The 17,481-nt window shown below is 54.9% G+C and overlaps 6 protein-coding genes across 6 annotated transcripts; 3 read left to right on the forward strand and 3 right to left on the reverse strand.

Moving 5' to 3' along the window:
- Window positions 1-95: 95 nt before the first annotated feature.
- Window positions 96-2,519, reverse strand: Z520_03585 (uncharacterized protein; the record flags this gene model as incomplete). The annotated part of the gene is made up of 1 exon (XM_016774095.1): window positions 96-2,519. One exon carries the CDS (start codon window positions 2,517-2,519, stop codon window positions 96-98), a length of 2,424 nt encoding a protein of 807 aa, XP_016635041.1.
- Window positions 2,520-4,079: 1,560 nt separating this feature from the next.
- On the forward strand, window positions 4,080-6,185 carry Z520_03586 (uncharacterized protein; the record flags this gene model as incomplete). Its single annotated transcript, XM_016774096.1, has 1 exon — window positions 4,080-6,185. One exon carries the CDS (start codon window positions 4,080-4,082, stop codon window positions 6,183-6,185), a length of 2,106 nt encoding a protein of 701 aa, XP_016635042.1.
- Window positions 6,186-6,794: 609 nt separating this feature from the next.
- Z520_03587 (uncharacterized protein) lies at window positions 6,795-10,913 on the reverse strand (the record flags this gene model as incomplete). The annotated part of the gene is made up of 1 exon (XM_016774097.1): window positions 6,795-10,913. One exon carries the CDS (start codon window positions 10,911-10,913, stop codon window positions 6,795-6,797), a length of 4,119 nt encoding a protein of 1,372 aa, XP_016635043.1.
- Window positions 10,914-11,444: 531 nt separating this feature from the next.
- On the forward strand, window positions 11,445-13,265 carry Z520_03588 (uncharacterized protein; the record flags this gene model as incomplete). The annotated part of the gene is made up of 1 exon (XM_016774098.1): window positions 11,445-13,265. The coding sequence occupies one exon, from the start codon at window positions 11,445-11,447 to the stop codon at window positions 13,263-13,265; it is 1,821 nt and encodes a 606-aa protein (XP_016635044.1).
- A 427-nt stretch (window positions 13,266-13,692) lies between these two features.
- Window positions 13,693-15,006, forward strand: Z520_03589 (uncharacterized protein; the record flags this gene model as incomplete). The annotated part of the gene is made up of 1 exon (XM_016774099.1): window positions 13,693-15,006. One exon carries the CDS (start codon window positions 13,693-13,695, stop codon window positions 15,004-15,006), a length of 1,314 nt encoding a protein of 437 aa, XP_016635045.1.
- A 425-nt stretch (window positions 15,007-15,431) lies between these two features.
- On the reverse strand, window positions 15,432-16,271 carry Z520_03590 (uncharacterized protein; the record flags this gene model as incomplete). The annotated part of the gene is made up of 1 exon (XM_016774100.1): window positions 15,432-16,271. The coding sequence occupies one exon, from the start codon at window positions 16,269-16,271 to the stop codon at window positions 15,432-15,434; it is 840 nt and encodes a 279-aa protein (XP_016635046.1).
- Window positions 16,272-17,481: the final 1,210 nt, after the last annotated feature.

A 17,481-nucleotide genomic window follows, 5' to 3' on the forward strand; every position in this document is an offset into this window, starting at 1 on the left:
GACATCACTCCCACAAATATATATTCTGATGAGCCAAAGCCTGTAGAGCGGGTACAAGCATTCATTGCCGTCGAGGACTCCTCCGCTGCAACAGCCTACAGAATTTGTGACAAAGGACTCATTGCGCGGCTAGGTGCGACGGAGTTGAATGCTTCTCCCGGGGATCCAGGCCGCTTGAGATAATCGGCATCCCCATCCATGTCGTTTGGTCGACCACTGAGGATATCAACTATACCCTTGACCGGCCGCCAATATTCGTTAATTTGCCGACGCAGTCTCCAGTCCGTCTGTGTCGCTTCCAAGCCATAATCGCTGCCCATGGGACTGAAGACAGCGTCGGACCCCTGGATGCCGATGATGGCAGCGTTCAGGGGATTGGCGTTTATTTCCTCCTGGCTCTTTCCAGCGAAGTTGTCTTCGAGGAATTGCATACACTTGATCGCCAACTTGAACGATCGAATGCGGTCAATTGGCGAGGGCTTCATTCCCTGTTGATAATGGGCGGGGACCGCAGCACGGGCGTCGAATCTGCCTTGTGCCTCGACATTGATCACATCGGCGATCATTTGCGTCGTGTAAGTTTGACTTGCGCGCTCGTTTCGGAGGATGATCTTTCCTGCCCGCGACGCCCCCTTGTCGTCCTGGAAATCTTCGCGGATAAAGTCGATGTCTCGCAACAGCATGTGCATGTTGACCCCATCTTCTGGCGTGTAAACGGCCAGGGCACCAACGGCAAGACCTGTCATGGTGGCCAGATAACCAGACTTGCCACCCTGTGTCTCGACCACGAACACTCTTCTCCTGGAGGCCGACGCCGATTGCCGGATCACATCACAGAACCCGACTAGGGTGTTGAGGCAAGTGTCGCTGCCCAACGAGTACTCGGTTCCAGGGACGTTGTTGGAGATGGTCGCTGGCAGGACGAGGAGCGGAATGCGAAAAGACGGATACCTGTCGCGGCTGTTCCTGATCTGGCTGGCCGAAGTAAAGGCCTCGAAGCCTCCGATCAAGAAGAGGGCGTCGAATTTATATAGGTCAAAACAATAGGCAGTCCGCGCGAGATCTTCGCTCGGTAGACTTCGATTAGTGCCCAGCTCTGAACCGCCTTGGTTCACCCAGTCGTCAACGTCAATCCATTTGAGTTCTCGGACTGAGCCAATAGGTTTATCGTCGTGGTGCCTCTGCAATCCTGGAAAGCCGTTGTGTATGGCCAAGGGTGTGTGGCCGCGAGAAAGACAGTAGGCCACGGCGGCTCGAGTTGCGGGATTCATGCCGGCCGCGGGGGCACCGATATGAATAATGGCTATCCGCATGTGCTTTTCCTTGGGCAATCGCAGACGAGGCCTCTCTTCGGTCGTGGACGTGGTGAGCTTGTAGCTATCAAAGTAGTCCTTGAACTCGATGTCGCGCAGCTTCATGGCCTTGGTCCAATCTTTCTCTTTGACGGCCACGCCCGCGGCTTTTGTCAGCCGGACGCATTCCTGCAGGTCGGCCCTCAGGATCTTGTTCCCGCGGACCGTAATGACAGGCGAGGGCGTCTCGGGCGTGGCCTCGAGGAGCGCCTTGACTGCCTCGACGCCCTGTAGGGTCGCGAGCCAGCGGTCATAGTACGAAGGCAGGCCGCCTCTTTGGATATGGCCCAGAACGGTTTTCCGGGTGTCGAGGTCCAGTTTCTCGGTCAAGGCCTTGACGACCTGGTCGGCGGTGATCTTGTTGAGTTCGGTGTCCTGCGCGCCTTCGGAGATGATGATGATGGTCCGTCGCTTGCCCAGCTTGCGGTGGCTGGCCACGATCTCGCACATCTCGTCCACCCAGTCCTGGCCGGGCGGCTTCTCGGGGATGAAGACGTAGTCGGCACCCGTGGCGATCGAGGCCATCAGGGCCAGCCAGCCGCAGTTTCTGCCCATGACCTCGATGACGAACCCGCGCATGTGCGACGCCGCCGTGTCGAAGACGGCGTTGACCATCTCGCAAATCCGCTCGAGCGACGAGTAGCAGCCGATCGTGGCGTCGGTCCCCGAGAAGTCATTGTCGATGGACCCGACCAGGCCGCAAATGTTGAGATGACGGTACGGCTCGATCTGCACGGGCGAGAGTTGTCGCGTCTGCACCAGCTCGTCCAGCAAGCTGGGCCATTCGGCCCTGAATCTGTCGGCACCCGTCAGACTGCCGTCGCCTCCGCAGATGATGAGTCCGGAGATGCCCTTCAAGATCAAGTTCTTCGCGGCCTTGAGCCTGCCGGCCCTCTCGAAGAACTCCTGGCACCGTCTCGTGCCGATCAAGGTACCCCCGAGGGAAAGGTAGCCGCGGACATCGTCCCAGAACATGCGCTTGATTGCATCTCCGCCCTGCACGAGACCTTGGTAGCCTTCGAGAACAGCGTAGACCTCGCATCCCATGTGTATGGACATGCGGACAACCGCCCTGACCACCCCGTTCATGCCCTGTGAATCTCCTCCGCTCGTCATGACACCGATCCGCCTCGTGCTAGCTGACGGAGTATCCACGCTGAGCACCATGATGGATGGTTTGACCACAATAAGCTCGCTGCTGGGGGGTGAATAACAGAAGCTAGAAGTGCACGAAGCGCGAATATGCACTCGGCAGAGAAAAGAGAGCGCAAAGGAGGAAAGGGCCAGAGAGGGATGAGAAGAGGTAATAACCTGCCCAAAGACAACGCCATGCACATTGTATCTTGGAGTGTTGGTTGGTTGGTACTTTGGCCTTTTGGTAACCAGATCATCACACCACAATCCCCGGACAGTAGGTAGATTCGGCCGCACACGCAGGCCTAGTTGGGAGAGTGGTGTGGAGGATGATGGACATGATGGTTGGGCACATGATGGTTGTCCCAGCATAGAATGCCTTGTTTTCTTGTCTCTAGCAACCTACCTGGTTCCCGTGAAATCGAGCTGCCTTTGCCCCTTTGCCCTGCTCGTCGACATTGAATCTCCGTTGGTGAGTTTCGACGCCAAGAGACGATAGTAAGTAGCGAGGGGTAAAGACGTGGGTTCATTCATTTCTTGTCCTACCACCAAATGGTTTCTGTTCATGGGACATTCTATGCGGACACAGAGTTCTCGCGTCGTGTCATAGTATGTGCATACCACGGAGTAAGATAAGTATGGGCAGAGATGAAGGTCGCGGTCCGAAATGACCACTTTATCTGTGTCGCCGAGGATAATATCTTTTATCCCAGAGGGTCACGCCGATCATGTCGCCTCGCATAATGTACGTTGCAGATCATGACTCCGCTATCGATTGAGCCAATATCTGCGACCATGGCAGTCATGGTGCACCCTGGAAGTCCAGTGCCTCTACCAAGGGCGGCCAACCTCTACATTATGCGGTGCGACACGGGCGCCTCCAAGGCCATTCACCGTCGAGCTCTTCCTCCGAGACGGCGCCCCAGGCAAGAGTAACATGTTCAACAAGGGCCATGTCCAGACGGACGAGATCGGTAGCTCCTGGCCGTCGCTATGGTACTGACAGGTACTAAATCTAGGCCAATAGATATATACACATATAATTTACAAAAACCCTTCCAGGCTGGACGCCGCCAAGCACATCAATGGGCAATTCACTTCAATGGGCAATTCACTTCAATTGACAATTCACTTCAATGGACAATTCACTTCAATGGACAATTCACTTCAATGGACAATACACATCGATTGACAACAATGGACAATCCTGAATACCTCAACTACTCAATGTTGTCAAGTGAGTCATTTGCTTGTCTTCACTCGTGGCAGCAGGTACGGCTCTCATTCTACAGAAATGCAGGGTAGCTGCAACGACACCAGAGGAACCACATTCCATCTATGTGACCTGTGCATTGTTTCCCTTTGTTTGGTATGCACATTCGGCTCTCTAGGATACTTACCTTGACTGCGATGTTTGTTGGAATGCACTGGTCAAACGCAATCTCGGGTCTCTGCATCACGCCTATCTCATATATCAGCATTGCCCTCCTCAGCCCTGACGCGATTGCGAATCTTGCTAAGGCAATTTGCAGCTCTCATTGAACCTTCTGAAGCGTCGCTGTCCCTCGCGTGACAATCGGCAAGTTCGCTAAAATGGCGTCGCACGGATACGCAGTCTTCTTTCCCGAAGGCACCGGCTATCTCAAAGTCCATGAATTGGAACACAGCAATAGCCACCACAACAACCTCGTCTGGAGCATCGAAGATGGGGAGGCATATGTGAGGGTAAAGCGTCAGCCCTGGTCTCGCCCTGACAAAAGCGCGCAACCATATGCTGAGATCAAGCACTATCGCGAAGTCAAGGGAGTGCCCAAGCTCCTGAACGCCTTACACTTTGAACATCTCCAAAACGACGAGCCTCGCCGCAGCGAATTCATATCCGTCTCCACCATCTGGTCTTACCTCAACGGCGGAAACCTGGGCGAATTCCTGGAGGCCAATGAGTACAGCCCAGACCCCAAATACAATTTCTTCGCCCCGGGGCTGAAATCCCCAGAAGCCCTCGAGATATTCGTCTGGCACTTTTTCGACCAGATCCTGCAGGTCTATCTCAATCTCTACGAGAGGGGGATTGCTCCTGGGGAGGGCTGGTGCAACAACGTCATGTTGCATTTTCCTGACGACAAGGCCAAGCTACCAGATGTCTATCTGTGCGACTTTGAGCGGGCGGGCCCTGTCGATGAAAAGAGCGTGGAAAGAGGGCTGGCAACGATCTTCGTGAACCTCACCTGCATCATGACGAGGCAAGAGCCCGCCACCGAGAGCGCTGACTGCAGGCTCATCTCCGACCAAGGCGTGCCCGATCCTCAATTCTCGGATGAATTGCTAGAGTGCCGCGTGGAGTTGGGCAAGATGTGCTACTCGGCGCTAACGGGCGACTACGAAGTGAAGGTTGACAATGACGTCCCCCAGCCCAAGAAGAGCTCGTCTCTCGGCCTGCCGATGCTGCTGCAAGAGATCAGGAAGCTCAAGGCCAAAGTGGCTCAGCACGCAAGGCAGGCGAAGGACAAGGCCTCTTCGTTACCTGACATGCGAGGGCTGCGACAAGACCCGGAACCGTGGGAGCCGACATTGTACAACTCGCGGGCCGAGCTCATCAACGACTCATTTCACACGGGAGGACCTTGGAACATTGCAAGGGTCGACTTCGAGACGGGCAAGATCCTGGCGGTGGAAAAGGCCAAGTACAATCTGCATCTCCCGCGCGTTAACAAGGAAGGGGTTTACAATCCGCCTTTACCCGGAGACGTCCTGCTAGAGACGGACGTCAACCTCTTCACAGTTGGACAGCAGGCCCTCGACCTGGCGGAAAAACAAGACAAGGCCAAGGCCGGCGAGATCGTACACCTTATCTTCGAGGTCGACCCTTTCTGGACAGAAGAAGAGCTCTATAACCCGTTAGGCGAAGGCGGCATGAGTCCTCCTTACAAGAATTCTACGAATTTGGGTCCGACATCGTCAAACGCCAGCCAAAACACAGGAGGAACGGGGAAGGACAAGGCAAACGACGCGACCAAGTCCCCTACCAAGTCGCCCGCCAAATCGCCCGCCAAATCGCCCGCCAAGTCCCTATCGTCGGCGCCGCACAAGCAGGCAACGGGAACAGGCTCGGTAGACAATACGGCAGCGGCAGCGACAACCACAACGACAACCACAACGCCGGCGGCGGCGGCCAGCCCCAAACCGGACGCGCAACCAAAATCCGCAACAGCGACGAGAGCGAGTACGACAAAGAAGCCTGCGTCGTCGGGAGCGAGTAAGCGAAAGACCGGTCCGAAGGCCAAAGCGACGAGGACCAAGGTTTCAAAGGCCAAGCAGACAAAGGCAACGGCGACGAAGGCCGCATCCAAAGCGAAAGCCGCACCCAAAGCGAAGGCCACGCCCAAACCAAAGACCACGCCGAAACCAAAGACCACGCCGAAAGCGAAGGTCGCACCCACAGCGAAGGCCGCACCGAAACCGAAACCCGCATCTAAATCGAAGGCCACAGCCAAACCGAAGACTACAGCCAAACCGAAGGCCACGCCTAAACCGAAAGCCACAGCCAAACCGAAACCCAATCCAAAGAACACTACCACTACCACTACCACCGCCACCACCACCAAGAGAAAGCGCCAAGCCACCACTCCACCGCCCGGAACCCGACACTCCAAGCGCCTGCGCGGCGAGCCATCCGACGGCAAATCTCTGCCTTACTGAGGTCTATTCGTTTAAGTCCGCTAATATACTGCGCTCGTTTCCGCTGGGGCATCGAGTACGTATGTACGATCACGGCGAGGAACAGCAACAGCATGCGGCAGACCTGCAGACGCGCGCGCGATTCGTGAAGGGGGAGAGCGGTAGAGGGAGGAATCGGAGGATGAGTGAAGGAGAGGGGACCATGGGATGAATCTTCAGGTGGGATGAAAAATGATAAGTCGCGCTGGTGGAGTCCATCTCGTCAGGCGTCGAGGGCCGAGAAGGGCTGGTCAGTTGTAATAACAACAACATAATAATGGTCACTAGGTTCCTGTCAGTGAGGTGGAAAATGTCGTCTTCTAGCTAGTTACGTTGCCGTGGTGGTAGATTGCTAGACTCAGAAAGAGAAGAAGAAGCCATGAAGATGAAGCCGGGTCCTTGCAGTACCTGACCTAAGTAGCCAAATCCTACTGTTCTATGACCCCTATGTTCTTCGCCTTCAAGCAACATAGACCCGCGCGAGACTGAAGCTCCTCCAACACCTACAATACCTCCCGCTACCTCTCGCTCACGTCCTTCCTCCCTTCCTAACCCCGAACCATGTTCACCCTCCTTCTCGACCTACAGTATTTAGAACCCAAGATTCGCACCTGTAATCATGGCCAAATCACCCCGGAGCTCCCAAATACTCCCACCAGCCTTGTTAGCGCTGTTGACGCGCTGCTGCGTGCTCGTCTCCCACCACCTCCTCACCAGATCTCCATCAATGACGCCGCGGCCGCCGATCCCGTCGGTCTCGACCTGGCGATATGCGCGCGGGTTGAGGCTCGCGGGCTGGTGGTCGAGGGTGGCGAGGATGGTGTTCTGCAGCGTGGAGAGGCGGCGGTAGGTGGCTTCGCGGAGAGGGGTGAGGAGCGCGAGACTGCCGGATTGTGTGGTGATGAGGATCTGAGAAGGAGGTTGCGGTTGCGTATTGGTGTTGTGAGAGTCGTCCTCGAGGTCCATCTCGTCAGAGTCGACGTGGTTAGTGGAAACAGATGGCGGTGCTATTAATGTCATGGTCGTCGGAACCGCTCCCGTGTGAAATGTGCTTCTCAACAGGAGCTTTGTTCCGCGCTCCGTCTTTGGGTTTTCCGGGTCATACTGCAACACCCTCAACGTGCCATCCTCGTCCGAGGAAATGATGTACAGTTGCTTCCCGTCCGGCAAGAACTCGGCGGCGAGCACGGCCGGGTTTTCCAGGTCACGGCCCAGAATCTGCAGCTTGTACGGTTCCTCCGAGTACCCTACCAGCCATAGCCCGGAAAAGGCGTCTCCCAAAATGCAGAGACCTGTTCCGGGAAGCTCCTTGGCGACGTGGACGTAGTATCGCATATCCAAGAACGCGACGGGCAGGATGGACATGTCCTCCTTCAACCCGCGCACCATGCATTTCTGGCCCTGCGCAGCCAGGAGGAACCCCTGAGACCCCACGCCCGAGATCGCAGAGACGGCACCGCGCACGTCTTCTCGTGTTATGAGCTTGAGTTTGAGATCTGTTTCGGGCACATCCGGCTGGGGGACGACGTCCACAACGTCGAATATGTACAGATTCCCCCGCGTGGTGACGTTTTCTCCCTTGACCAGAGCTGTGCCCACGACGATCAGGTCTTTGCGTTCGTGCGTCTCCTCGGAAACCTCTAGATTGAGTGATTTCACAGAGAGGATCCTTTCGGAGTCGTCAAAGGTGTACTGGCTTATGACTCGATGGGTTTTCGAGCTGAGAAGCTGAAGTGTAGATTGCACCGTGGCGGGGAGCAAGGTCGTGGCTTCGTTCTGCCATTCAGGATGCCATTCATCGTCTTGGGGAAGTTGGAAGTCTACAGCGTGGTTTGTGGCAAGGACGTAGGAGTTTGTAGGAGCAAAGTAGCTAATAGAGGCGATATCCTGGCCGAGCGGGACGCGCTTGATGACCCAGTCTGAGTGGCCCAGCATTAGCGCCGGAGGAAGCTGAGAGAAGCAGAGATGGTCGGACTCGTCGATGTACACGAAGCCATTGCGGCAGCTCCCAGTGTGAATTGCACTCATTGAATTGACATTTTGCAACCCCAACTCGTAAACACGAGGCATCGTGGACGCTTCGCGCAGGATGAGCATTGGATGCAGTCCAGGGACGAACACAGAAGCGTGGCCGGCGAGATTTTTCATGACATGCATCGGCCGCAATGAAGTCTCTTCACCTTCTTCCTCATCTTGATCTTCAGGCGCCTCTGCTGGCTTGGTGGAGACTTTCTTGAACTTGAAGCTTCCCACCACCTCCGGGTCTACGAAGGGCTCATAAAGAATGACGTCTCCTGTCGTGTTGCGGGCGACCAAGTATGGTCGAAAATCTGTGGCGTCCCCTAGGTCGACAAGGAGTGTTTCTGCCAGATCGTCTTTGTTCCTCCAGTGCTTCGGCAATTGGAGGCCTTGCATGAGATATGTGGGAAGGAACGGCAGGCTCTCACACTGAAATACCTCGAGTGCGGTGTTTGGTAGCGACAGTAAGGAGAAATGCCCTTCAGAGGTCAGCAATGCGAGGACCGGTCCTCGTGACGCTCCAGCACCCTCATAGAATCTTGATGTCTGGAAGAAATCGCTACTGTCATGATAGAGCGAGGCTGATAGGACAGACTTGTTCTTGAGAGACGTGGATACTTCAACTTCATCCAATTCACCGGCTCTATCGGCTTTGAGCAAAGTCATGTTTCCGTCGTCTCTGATGAGGATGAGATACGATTCGGCAAAAGTGGCCTTGACTGCCCTCGCTGTCTGACCTTCTTCTTCATCCACGACAGGAAAGATCTGGGACAGTCCGAAATTGGCGTCGTAAACGCGTACTTCTGTCGAGAGTACTTGAACTGTGTGATTCGTCGATTCCAATTTGAAGACAGATATGGTAGAGCCAGCCGACTCATCGAAGTCGGTGTTCTCGATTGGGACCAGGCTGTCATCAGCCAGTGAAAACAAGGAAGATTTCCCGACGCCGTCTGGAGTCACCTGTGAGACCAGAATGAGGTTATCAAATCGAGACTCGACATTCTCGTTCTGATTTTTTCCGCTAGAATTGAAGCACCAGAGTCCAGTGGCGTCGTCGTACTTTATTCGCTGCGTTACCTCTGGCTCCATCTGCCTGCGGATGAACGCGATCCCACCAGCATTGCCTCGACCATATGCACAGACAAGTTCGCGCTCTGGTGAATAATGCCGGTCTGTTTCATCGGCATCATCACGCTTCCGCTTGCCCAGAGTCCCTGAGGCAATATCATTGATTGGTGCTAAGCATGTAAGCCGGTCGACCAGTCGAAAGCTCTGGCCGCTCAGGTCGCCTGATATATGGCCATTGCGTCCGTCGGTAATTTCGGCATAGAGATCATCGTCATCGTCGAATCCATCTTGTTCGTCGTCATCCTCCTGGGGCTCGACTTCAGTGGCTTGTATCTGCGCTCGGGAGCGGATTCGCTTCAACTGAGGGGCCTTCTTCTCCGTCGCCAGAAAGACTGAGTCGGCCTCTTCGCTCCCGATGAAGAGGCGATTCGTTCCGAGATTTGCCGTGCAAGACGCTGCGCCCATGAACAGACGTTGAGTTTGTGCCTCTCCAAGTCGACGAAGCGTCATCCCAGAGACCGAACGACCGTCCATCCGGAACGTCAAGAGAGCAAGTTCTCCAGACCTCAAAATGATCAGCATGTCGCCATTTGCATTTCCTAGGTGCTCGACCTGACAGCCTTCCAATTTCAGACGAGCCTCGGAGTGGTCAGCCATGGAAAACGAAGAGGCCTCTCTCGCCAATTCATTCACGGCCACAGCGCTTGATTTACCTCCTTGATCGATATGGATCAGTTCGTTGCCACCAACCAGCAAAGCACCGCCAACTGGTAATGGAAGAGCAATAATCCGATAGAGGTCATTGGGAAGCTTCTGAACAGATTGCAAAGTGGTTGACGCCTTTTGATCGAGATCCAGGGCGTAGACCGCGTATATCGTGACATCCCGCCGCTCGGGGCTCATGTTTGAAGAGCGAGCAGCGGAAGAGTACAGTATACCAATGGTAGGATCGCGATACTCGTGGAGGAAAGCAATGTCGACAGGATGTAGCAACCCAGGATCAAGTACAGTCAAAGGCAGAACAAATGATGGACTGTATGGCGTTTGAGGCCCATCAATGTGCCCGTCACCTTGCTCTGTGTGCAGAGGCTTTTCCTTATCCTCCCCGTCAAGGTCATCCAAGTCGTCAATAGCCAGATCGTCTCCGGCCTGGTGGAAAGGAATAATAGCGAGATTACTGACGCCGAAATTGAAGGCGGCACATCTACTTGATGGATCAATCGTCAGATGACTGACACACTCAGCGAGATCAGGTTGCCACGGAGCGGACTGGAGATCATGATGCTCGTAGAAATGTATTGACAGAGTAGATATGCTATGCAACTCGGGGTCCCATTCGATAAGGCTCAGCTTAGCATCACGAAGAGCAATGAGGACGACATCCCCTCCACTTTTCGCGTCGGCAATCTTGACTTTGCCTAACGAGGTGACTGTCCCGGCCAAGCTGTACTCGGCGATCAAGACAAGTCTCGTCTCCTGACCGGCATTGACTGGCTTGCATTGGAAGACCTGGAGCAGGGATGTCCGCGCAATGATCAGATTGTCGGCATTGCTTGAGGTGAAGGAGAGTGAGAGGGCATGAGTGACGCCCGAAGGAGGAATGAGCTCGGAATAGCACTGCATTCTGAAGTTGGGGTTGGAAAGCAGGTGACAAGTGGTTGGATGAGTGCCTGGAGCACTATTCTCTTCCTGGCACTTCCATGGGCAATTCCAAGAGCCTCGTTTGGTGCCGCATCACCGAAGATCGGCAGATTGAAGGAGGAATGTAGAGATTGACATATCTCACAGAGAAGACTTGAGGGCATCAAGGGGCCAAGGCACGACTTGGATTTGATATTTTGGCCTTTCACGTGACCACGGACTAGCAAAACCGTACTAGTCCGAATTTAGAAAGACAACACAAAGTGGGCAGCTATGACGACGGGCTGCCCGTCACCCACCAGTGCCTCCCCGACTCCCTCGCCTCTTCCATCACACGACGCCTGAGGTCACGACTGCGCCTGACTCCCCGCGCTACAGCATTTCTCTTGCTTTCGCATCCTTTTCACTCCGCATCCTTCGCATCCCATCCAGCTGGCCTGAGATGCACACGCTGTGCCATTGCGAACAGCCATAACCCAATTGAAGGACCCCATGCTGCTCTTCCCATTGACAATGACGGGGCTCGATGACCCAGATTACTCGACCATGGCCGCAGCTGGCTATATCCAAATCACCTTGATTTGGGTCGTCTATGCCATCGCCGTGGTCCTCCTTCTCTCCATCGCCTGCCTCTTTGTCTACCTCTACCAGACCCATCGAGAGCGGTCCATCTTCGTCACCATTGTCTGCATCTTCACGATCACATGTTTGCTGGCAACCGTCCTCTTGCTTCCGGTCGACGTCGCGCTGGTCTCTAGTACCACAAGCTCAAAATTGGGCCAGCGGAAGGATTGGGCAACTCAGGGGAAGGTCGATAACATCACCTTTACCCTCCGGGTTGTATACTATCTTCTCTACTCGCTCGATGCTCTTCTCTGCCTGCTCGTCATTCCCTTTACCTATTTCTGGTACGAAGAATATGATGAAGTCGCTCAAGAGGAGGGTACGCAAACATTCGGCTCCAGATTCTGGGCTGCGTTCAAATACACTCTGGCGTTCGTCTTCCTCTGCGTCGCGCTTTTCCTCGTGGGCTTCTTCGTCCCTGTCGCCCGCCACAGAGAGGGAGCTCATTTCGACCTCGACTTCTTCAAGAAGCTGCTGGCCGAAAACCACGGTGAACGTGCCTTGACCTTTGCGCTCGGCCTTTTGATCACGATTGGTATCCTCATCTACTGCTTCTACACTGCAGCTGGCCTCGCGCTTCTTCCCCTCACTCTGATCAAGTCCGCGCCCAGTATCTCGGCGCCGGCATTGAGCGAGTCTAGCGCCTCTCAGTTGGAAAGCAATCTCGAAAGGCAGCGACAACTGGAGGGCCGCGCACAGGGCAATCCTGATGGGTTGTCCTCCAAAGACCAAAGAGAGTTGGACGCGCTTGTTCGTGAGGAACGCACTCTTCGTCGCCACCAGCGGCTCGCCGAAGAATCCTCGGGGAAAGATCAAAACATTTTCTGGAAGATCTGGATCAAGCTAGGCGCCATTTTGCGGCCTATCAAGCTGATCCTCGGACTTCTTCTGGTCATCATTGTTCTATTGATTTTCGCCAGCATGCTCATTACCGGCATTGACAAGGCCAAGAACTCGATCTGCAAACGACACTGCGGCTATCTGCTCGGACACATCAACATCTTCCAACCGGTCAACTGGATCCTGGTCAAGTCCGCCAAAGTGTTCCCCATCGACTATGTCATCTTCCTGCTGATCGTGATGCTTTTCTTCAGTGCGAGCATCCTCGGCATTGCAACCATTGGTATCCGCGTCTTGTGGATTACAATCTTCAGAATCCGAAAAGCTCACACTTCGCCTCAAGCATTGTTGGTCGCAACTGTCATGCTCACTCTTATGACATTGGCTATCAACTACTCGATAGCCATGATGGTGGCTCCACAATACGCCACCTTTGGCCCTCAAACGTTCTGCGACCACCCCCTAAAGCACCCTGGGGGACGGCCCAATTGTACTGATCACCCACAGCACATTGTACCATGCACCGAGTCGACCGACAACCCTGCCGCCAGAAATGTCTGCACACCTTCTGTGGTGTCCACATTCCTCAACCGAGTGACGGTCAACTTCCCTTTCTTCGGTGTTGTGGATTTCTGGGCACAGTTCGTCTTTTTGGGAATTTTCATGCTCGGCTTCATCATTCTACTGTTCCGCACACCGAAGTTGTCAGATACAGATTCGGAAGAGGACGAGCTCGAGGAAGAAGAGGAAGGTCTGTTAGCAAGCACAGGCAGAAGGTTTGATGCGACGTGGCAAGACATCACCGGTAGGGTCAGCCACGCGGGTAGGAGGGATCAACAGGGTCGAGGGGGAAGGGACAGCACTACCTAGTGTAATTGACTCAGCAGGTTACTTGGTCGAAGGGAACAGGTTTTAGTTAGTGGTATGGAATAGTACATGAATGTTGTTGGAATCGGGTTATGGCATACGCTGCTGTTGACACGGCGATTGGACGACTAGAATCAGGCTTTATGGAGTCAACGATGGACGGGCACTATGTTATACACCCATTCCAATTATAATTTTCATTTCGTAGGAGAGTGTTTCCTCTTCTTTCTGTTGCTGTTAAGCAACAGCTCTGTCGAATGCTAGTAACGATGTGCCAATTTTATCATCACTGCAGAAAGAGACGGTGAGTTGAGGCTTCGGTCCATCCCCGCCACTTCTGGAACCAGAGTGAAACAATGTCCTTTTGACCAAGTCACCAAGTTAGGATCATGATTTCCTCTCAGATATCCATAGCCACCTCGGAATCATCATGCAGAATCTCGACCTGACAGCTTCGAAATGGGCGAGTCCCGATGTCCGTCGCGAGCGAGAATCGCAGATCCCAGCCTGGACTCGAAGGCCTCGAGGTTCCTCACCCCTTGGCCAGGATAAAGCCCCATCATTGAGCTCATTACAGCAACCACAACAACAACAACCACTCTTGCCGACTGGAGGTTCTGCGCCATCGTCGTCGTCGTCATCGAAGCCAGCGCCAGCCATCTCCGCCGCGCAACAACGCAGATATCTATCCCGGCAGGCCGACCTGCAGCGTTTCCGCCGGCTGTTTCGGCGCCTGGCGTGGAAAGCAAACAGCCTGACGCACTGGTCGCACCGCGCGCTGAGTCTGGCTCAAGAACACCACCGGAATCGCCACGCACAACAAGGCAATGGGCGGTCGCACGCTGAAATCGAAGAATGGGGGGAGGCCGCTGTCGCAGGCGCAGGGCCAGGGCCAGAGCCAGGGCCTCGGGCTACGCTGGGACCATACGAGCTGGTGATCGACCCCGTGGACGCGGAGCGGCAGTTCAAGATCGACTTTTACGAGTTCTACGCGCTGCTGGAGCGCGGGCTGGTTTGTTTGCTGGGCGTTTGGGGCGTTGTGATTACGGCTTCCGCTGCAGCAGTAACTACAGGTCCTTCGGGGGATCATGATGATGATGCTACCAAGACACGAGTCCTCAACGGCTCGTTATCACCACCACCACCACCACCACCACCACCACCTTCCTTATCAACCTCACGCCCCATCATAGGCGACTCACGCTACTTCCAAGGCGCCACGCACCGCTTCCACGCCAACGTCCTCGCCGCGCTCGACCACCCGACCTCCCCACTCCACTCCATCCTCGGCACGGGCCCCGTGCGCGAGTACATCGGGGTGGCCAAGGAATTCCGCAACAAGTGGAAGGACGTCGAGACGCGGGCCGAGGACTCGTTCCGCGACCGCGACCGCGACGACGCCCACAGGGCCGCCGAGGAGGAACGGTGGGACCCGGCGAAGACGAAACGCTACGAGAAGGTCTTGAGGGACTTGAAGCTCGATGAGTTGTTGGGCAATGTGCTCCGGGCGCTCGAGGAGGGTGGGCGTATGGCGGAGAGGGAGGTGGAGAGGTTGTACGCCTCACTAGGAGGAGGAGGACCAGGAGGACCAGAAGGACCAGTAGGAGGAGGAGCCCTCACTCGGGAGGGCGTAGGGGACCACGATGTCGATTTGGATATGCTGGACGCGCCGTTCGAGGTCGTCGACGCGGACAGGGACAGGCCGGCGGGTGATTTGGACTACGAGGTCGAGATGGAGTTTTGACGCTTTTTTTCCCGCCCCTTTTCCTTAGGCTTTGTACACAAGGGGGGGAGTACATAGGTGTTTTGTTTTGGCGGGGTTGTTTGTCACTTTTGTATCGCAACTGAAAAAAGCCATAGACACGCGAGAGAGATAGAATGAGAGAGAGAGAGACAGAGAAAGAGTAAAGCCTCCTTCCAAGGTGCAAAAAAGTGCTCGTAGTCATTCCCACACCACTCTGGAAAACGTTTTGGAGAAGAACAGCATTCCTTCCCGCCCCTTGCCTTGCGCTGCGCTATGACTAACTCCACGGGGACGAAACTGTACAGGTCCTGGGGACTACGACTGGTGACGACTGGTGACGATTGGTATGTATTGTGATTCAGCTATGGACTGCTTCCGCCTGAACTGGTATATTAACTGGTATAATAAAAAAAAATGAGAACAAATTAATCCGTCGTGGACGAATGTCTGTCCGGGATCCAATTGTACTTCCAGGTATCGTACAACGCACACTTTGCGTAATTCGTGGGTGCCCTCACACCGATACTGTCGTCGACCTCGACCCCATTCAGCGTCTGCATGCTGCAGTGCAGGACGTGGTCGTAGGACAAGAGTTCCTGGCTGATGGGTCGATTATTGCGCAGGGCGCGGACGGTCTTGTCCCACGAGAAGATGCAGTGCGCCTGGTGGTAGCTGGACGACATCCAGGCGGCGCCGTGTTCACCTTTGCGCATTTCTTCATCCGATAAAATCCTTGTGCCCTCGGCGTCGGCGTACCACGTCCAGTTGCCCTGGGCGAGGTATCTCTCCGTGAGGACGGCGTCGTAGCACGGTTCGGGGACCCAGTCTTGCATCATCACGTCGTACACGCAGCCGTTGGCGCGCGCTTCCTCGGGGCTGTAGCCGCACTCGAGGATCTGACCGGCCAGAGGGTCAGCATCTTGGACCTTTTCTTCCACCACGGAATCGACGGGTCGAGTTGGAAGTGGAAGGTCTGCGGATGATGAGGTGGTGATGGTGCCGCTCGAGGCACTGGATGTACTAATAATGGCGGGCGCTGCACTGTCGCTGGCGCTGGCACTGGCATTGCTGCTGGACGCCTTTGGACCAAGCACGATGGCGAGCGTCGCGCCCACACCAGCACTAGCTAAAAGGGCGAGGACGCCGAGCAGAATTTTCCACCATGACAGGGATGAAGGTGGTATTGGGTGCTGAGGCAGGTCCTTTTCGTCTTTGGTGTCCTCGTCATGGTCTTTGACGAGATCGTAGCGGTGACTGGGGGCCATGATTTCTGGTGATGAAAGGCTGACGAGTTCGGGGAGCGAGAGGAGGAAGTGGACGGAAAGAAAACACCGAGTGAGTGTCGCAACTCTACTGCCGCACGAGCGACGACCCGACCCTGGACATGGAATATCGAAAAAGGTGTCGGGGAACGAGTGAACCCAACGCCTTCAACGACAACACCCGCGTGCTCTTGATCGGTGGGTGTCTATGGAGTATTTGTTGTGATCTCCAACAGGGCTTGGGATGATGATTTGTATGGCGACACCGGGTAACGAGAGGATGGATGAACAGACGCAGGTCCGCTGCAGGGGGATCCCGCCCTACAAATACAGGTGACTGTGGGAGACTGTGGGTGACTGGCACCAAAGTCACAGCTGACGCCACTCACCAACCGGGAACAATTGAACACGCCCGGAGCGCAGGCTTGTGAGGCTTAGGGAAGGCTTGGACACCTTGGACACCTGGGGCTGGCCAGATTTGCCTGCTGAATGGCTCGATGCGACTTTGCCAACCCAGATTTGCCACAAACACTTGGTTAGCTGCTTGGCTTATGTTTGGTATTGGTTATGGTCGATGGTCGCCCTCAACGGCCGCCCGAGATTGGGCTCCGTGGCTCGCCTACTAAGACAAAACCTCGCCAACTAAATAATATTAGGTCAGAACACGCGGATTGGTCTTGAGAGGAACCCAAGAGGAGGTGGGGAGGAAGAGGCGCACACACACTCAGCTTACCTCGTCCTGGTTGGGAGGCTATCACGATCGTGCGGATACGGTACCTTAGGTATGTTCATCGAACATGTGGTGAGGCGTTCCCTTCAGATCCATGCCATCCTCATCACCTATTGCTCACTTTCTGTTTTGTGCCTCCCATGCGTTTCATCCAATCTTGACAGTCGGAACGCACCTGGGCATTCACAGTCACCACATCAAGCCGCCGAGTGACGCCATCAACTAGCGTCACTCATCGCTCGAATTGCTCCTGACCCAAGAGAAACCAAAAGAAATCACCCGAACCTCTTCTGGAAGTTGCCCAATGTTTTCTCTCCCTTGACAAAGTCTGCCCCTGATGTGAACTTCAGAGCCAAGAAAGCCATCCATACACAAACAGGTTCTTCAGACTGGTGAAGAGGTAGAGGCCTTGGTCGAGCCATATCGGCACAGAGAGCGCGAATAACAGGCAGGGTACGAGTTACGTCTTCTGAAATGATCTGT

This window comes from Fonsecaea multimorphosa (genome assembly GCF_000836435.1).
Source record: "Fonsecaea multimorphosa CBS 102226 unplaced genomic scaffold supercont1.5, whole genome shotgun sequence".
Classification (NCBI taxonomy): Eukaryota; Fungi; Ascomycota; class Eurotiomycetes; order Chaetothyriales; family Herpotrichiellaceae; genus Fonsecaea; species Fonsecaea multimorphosa.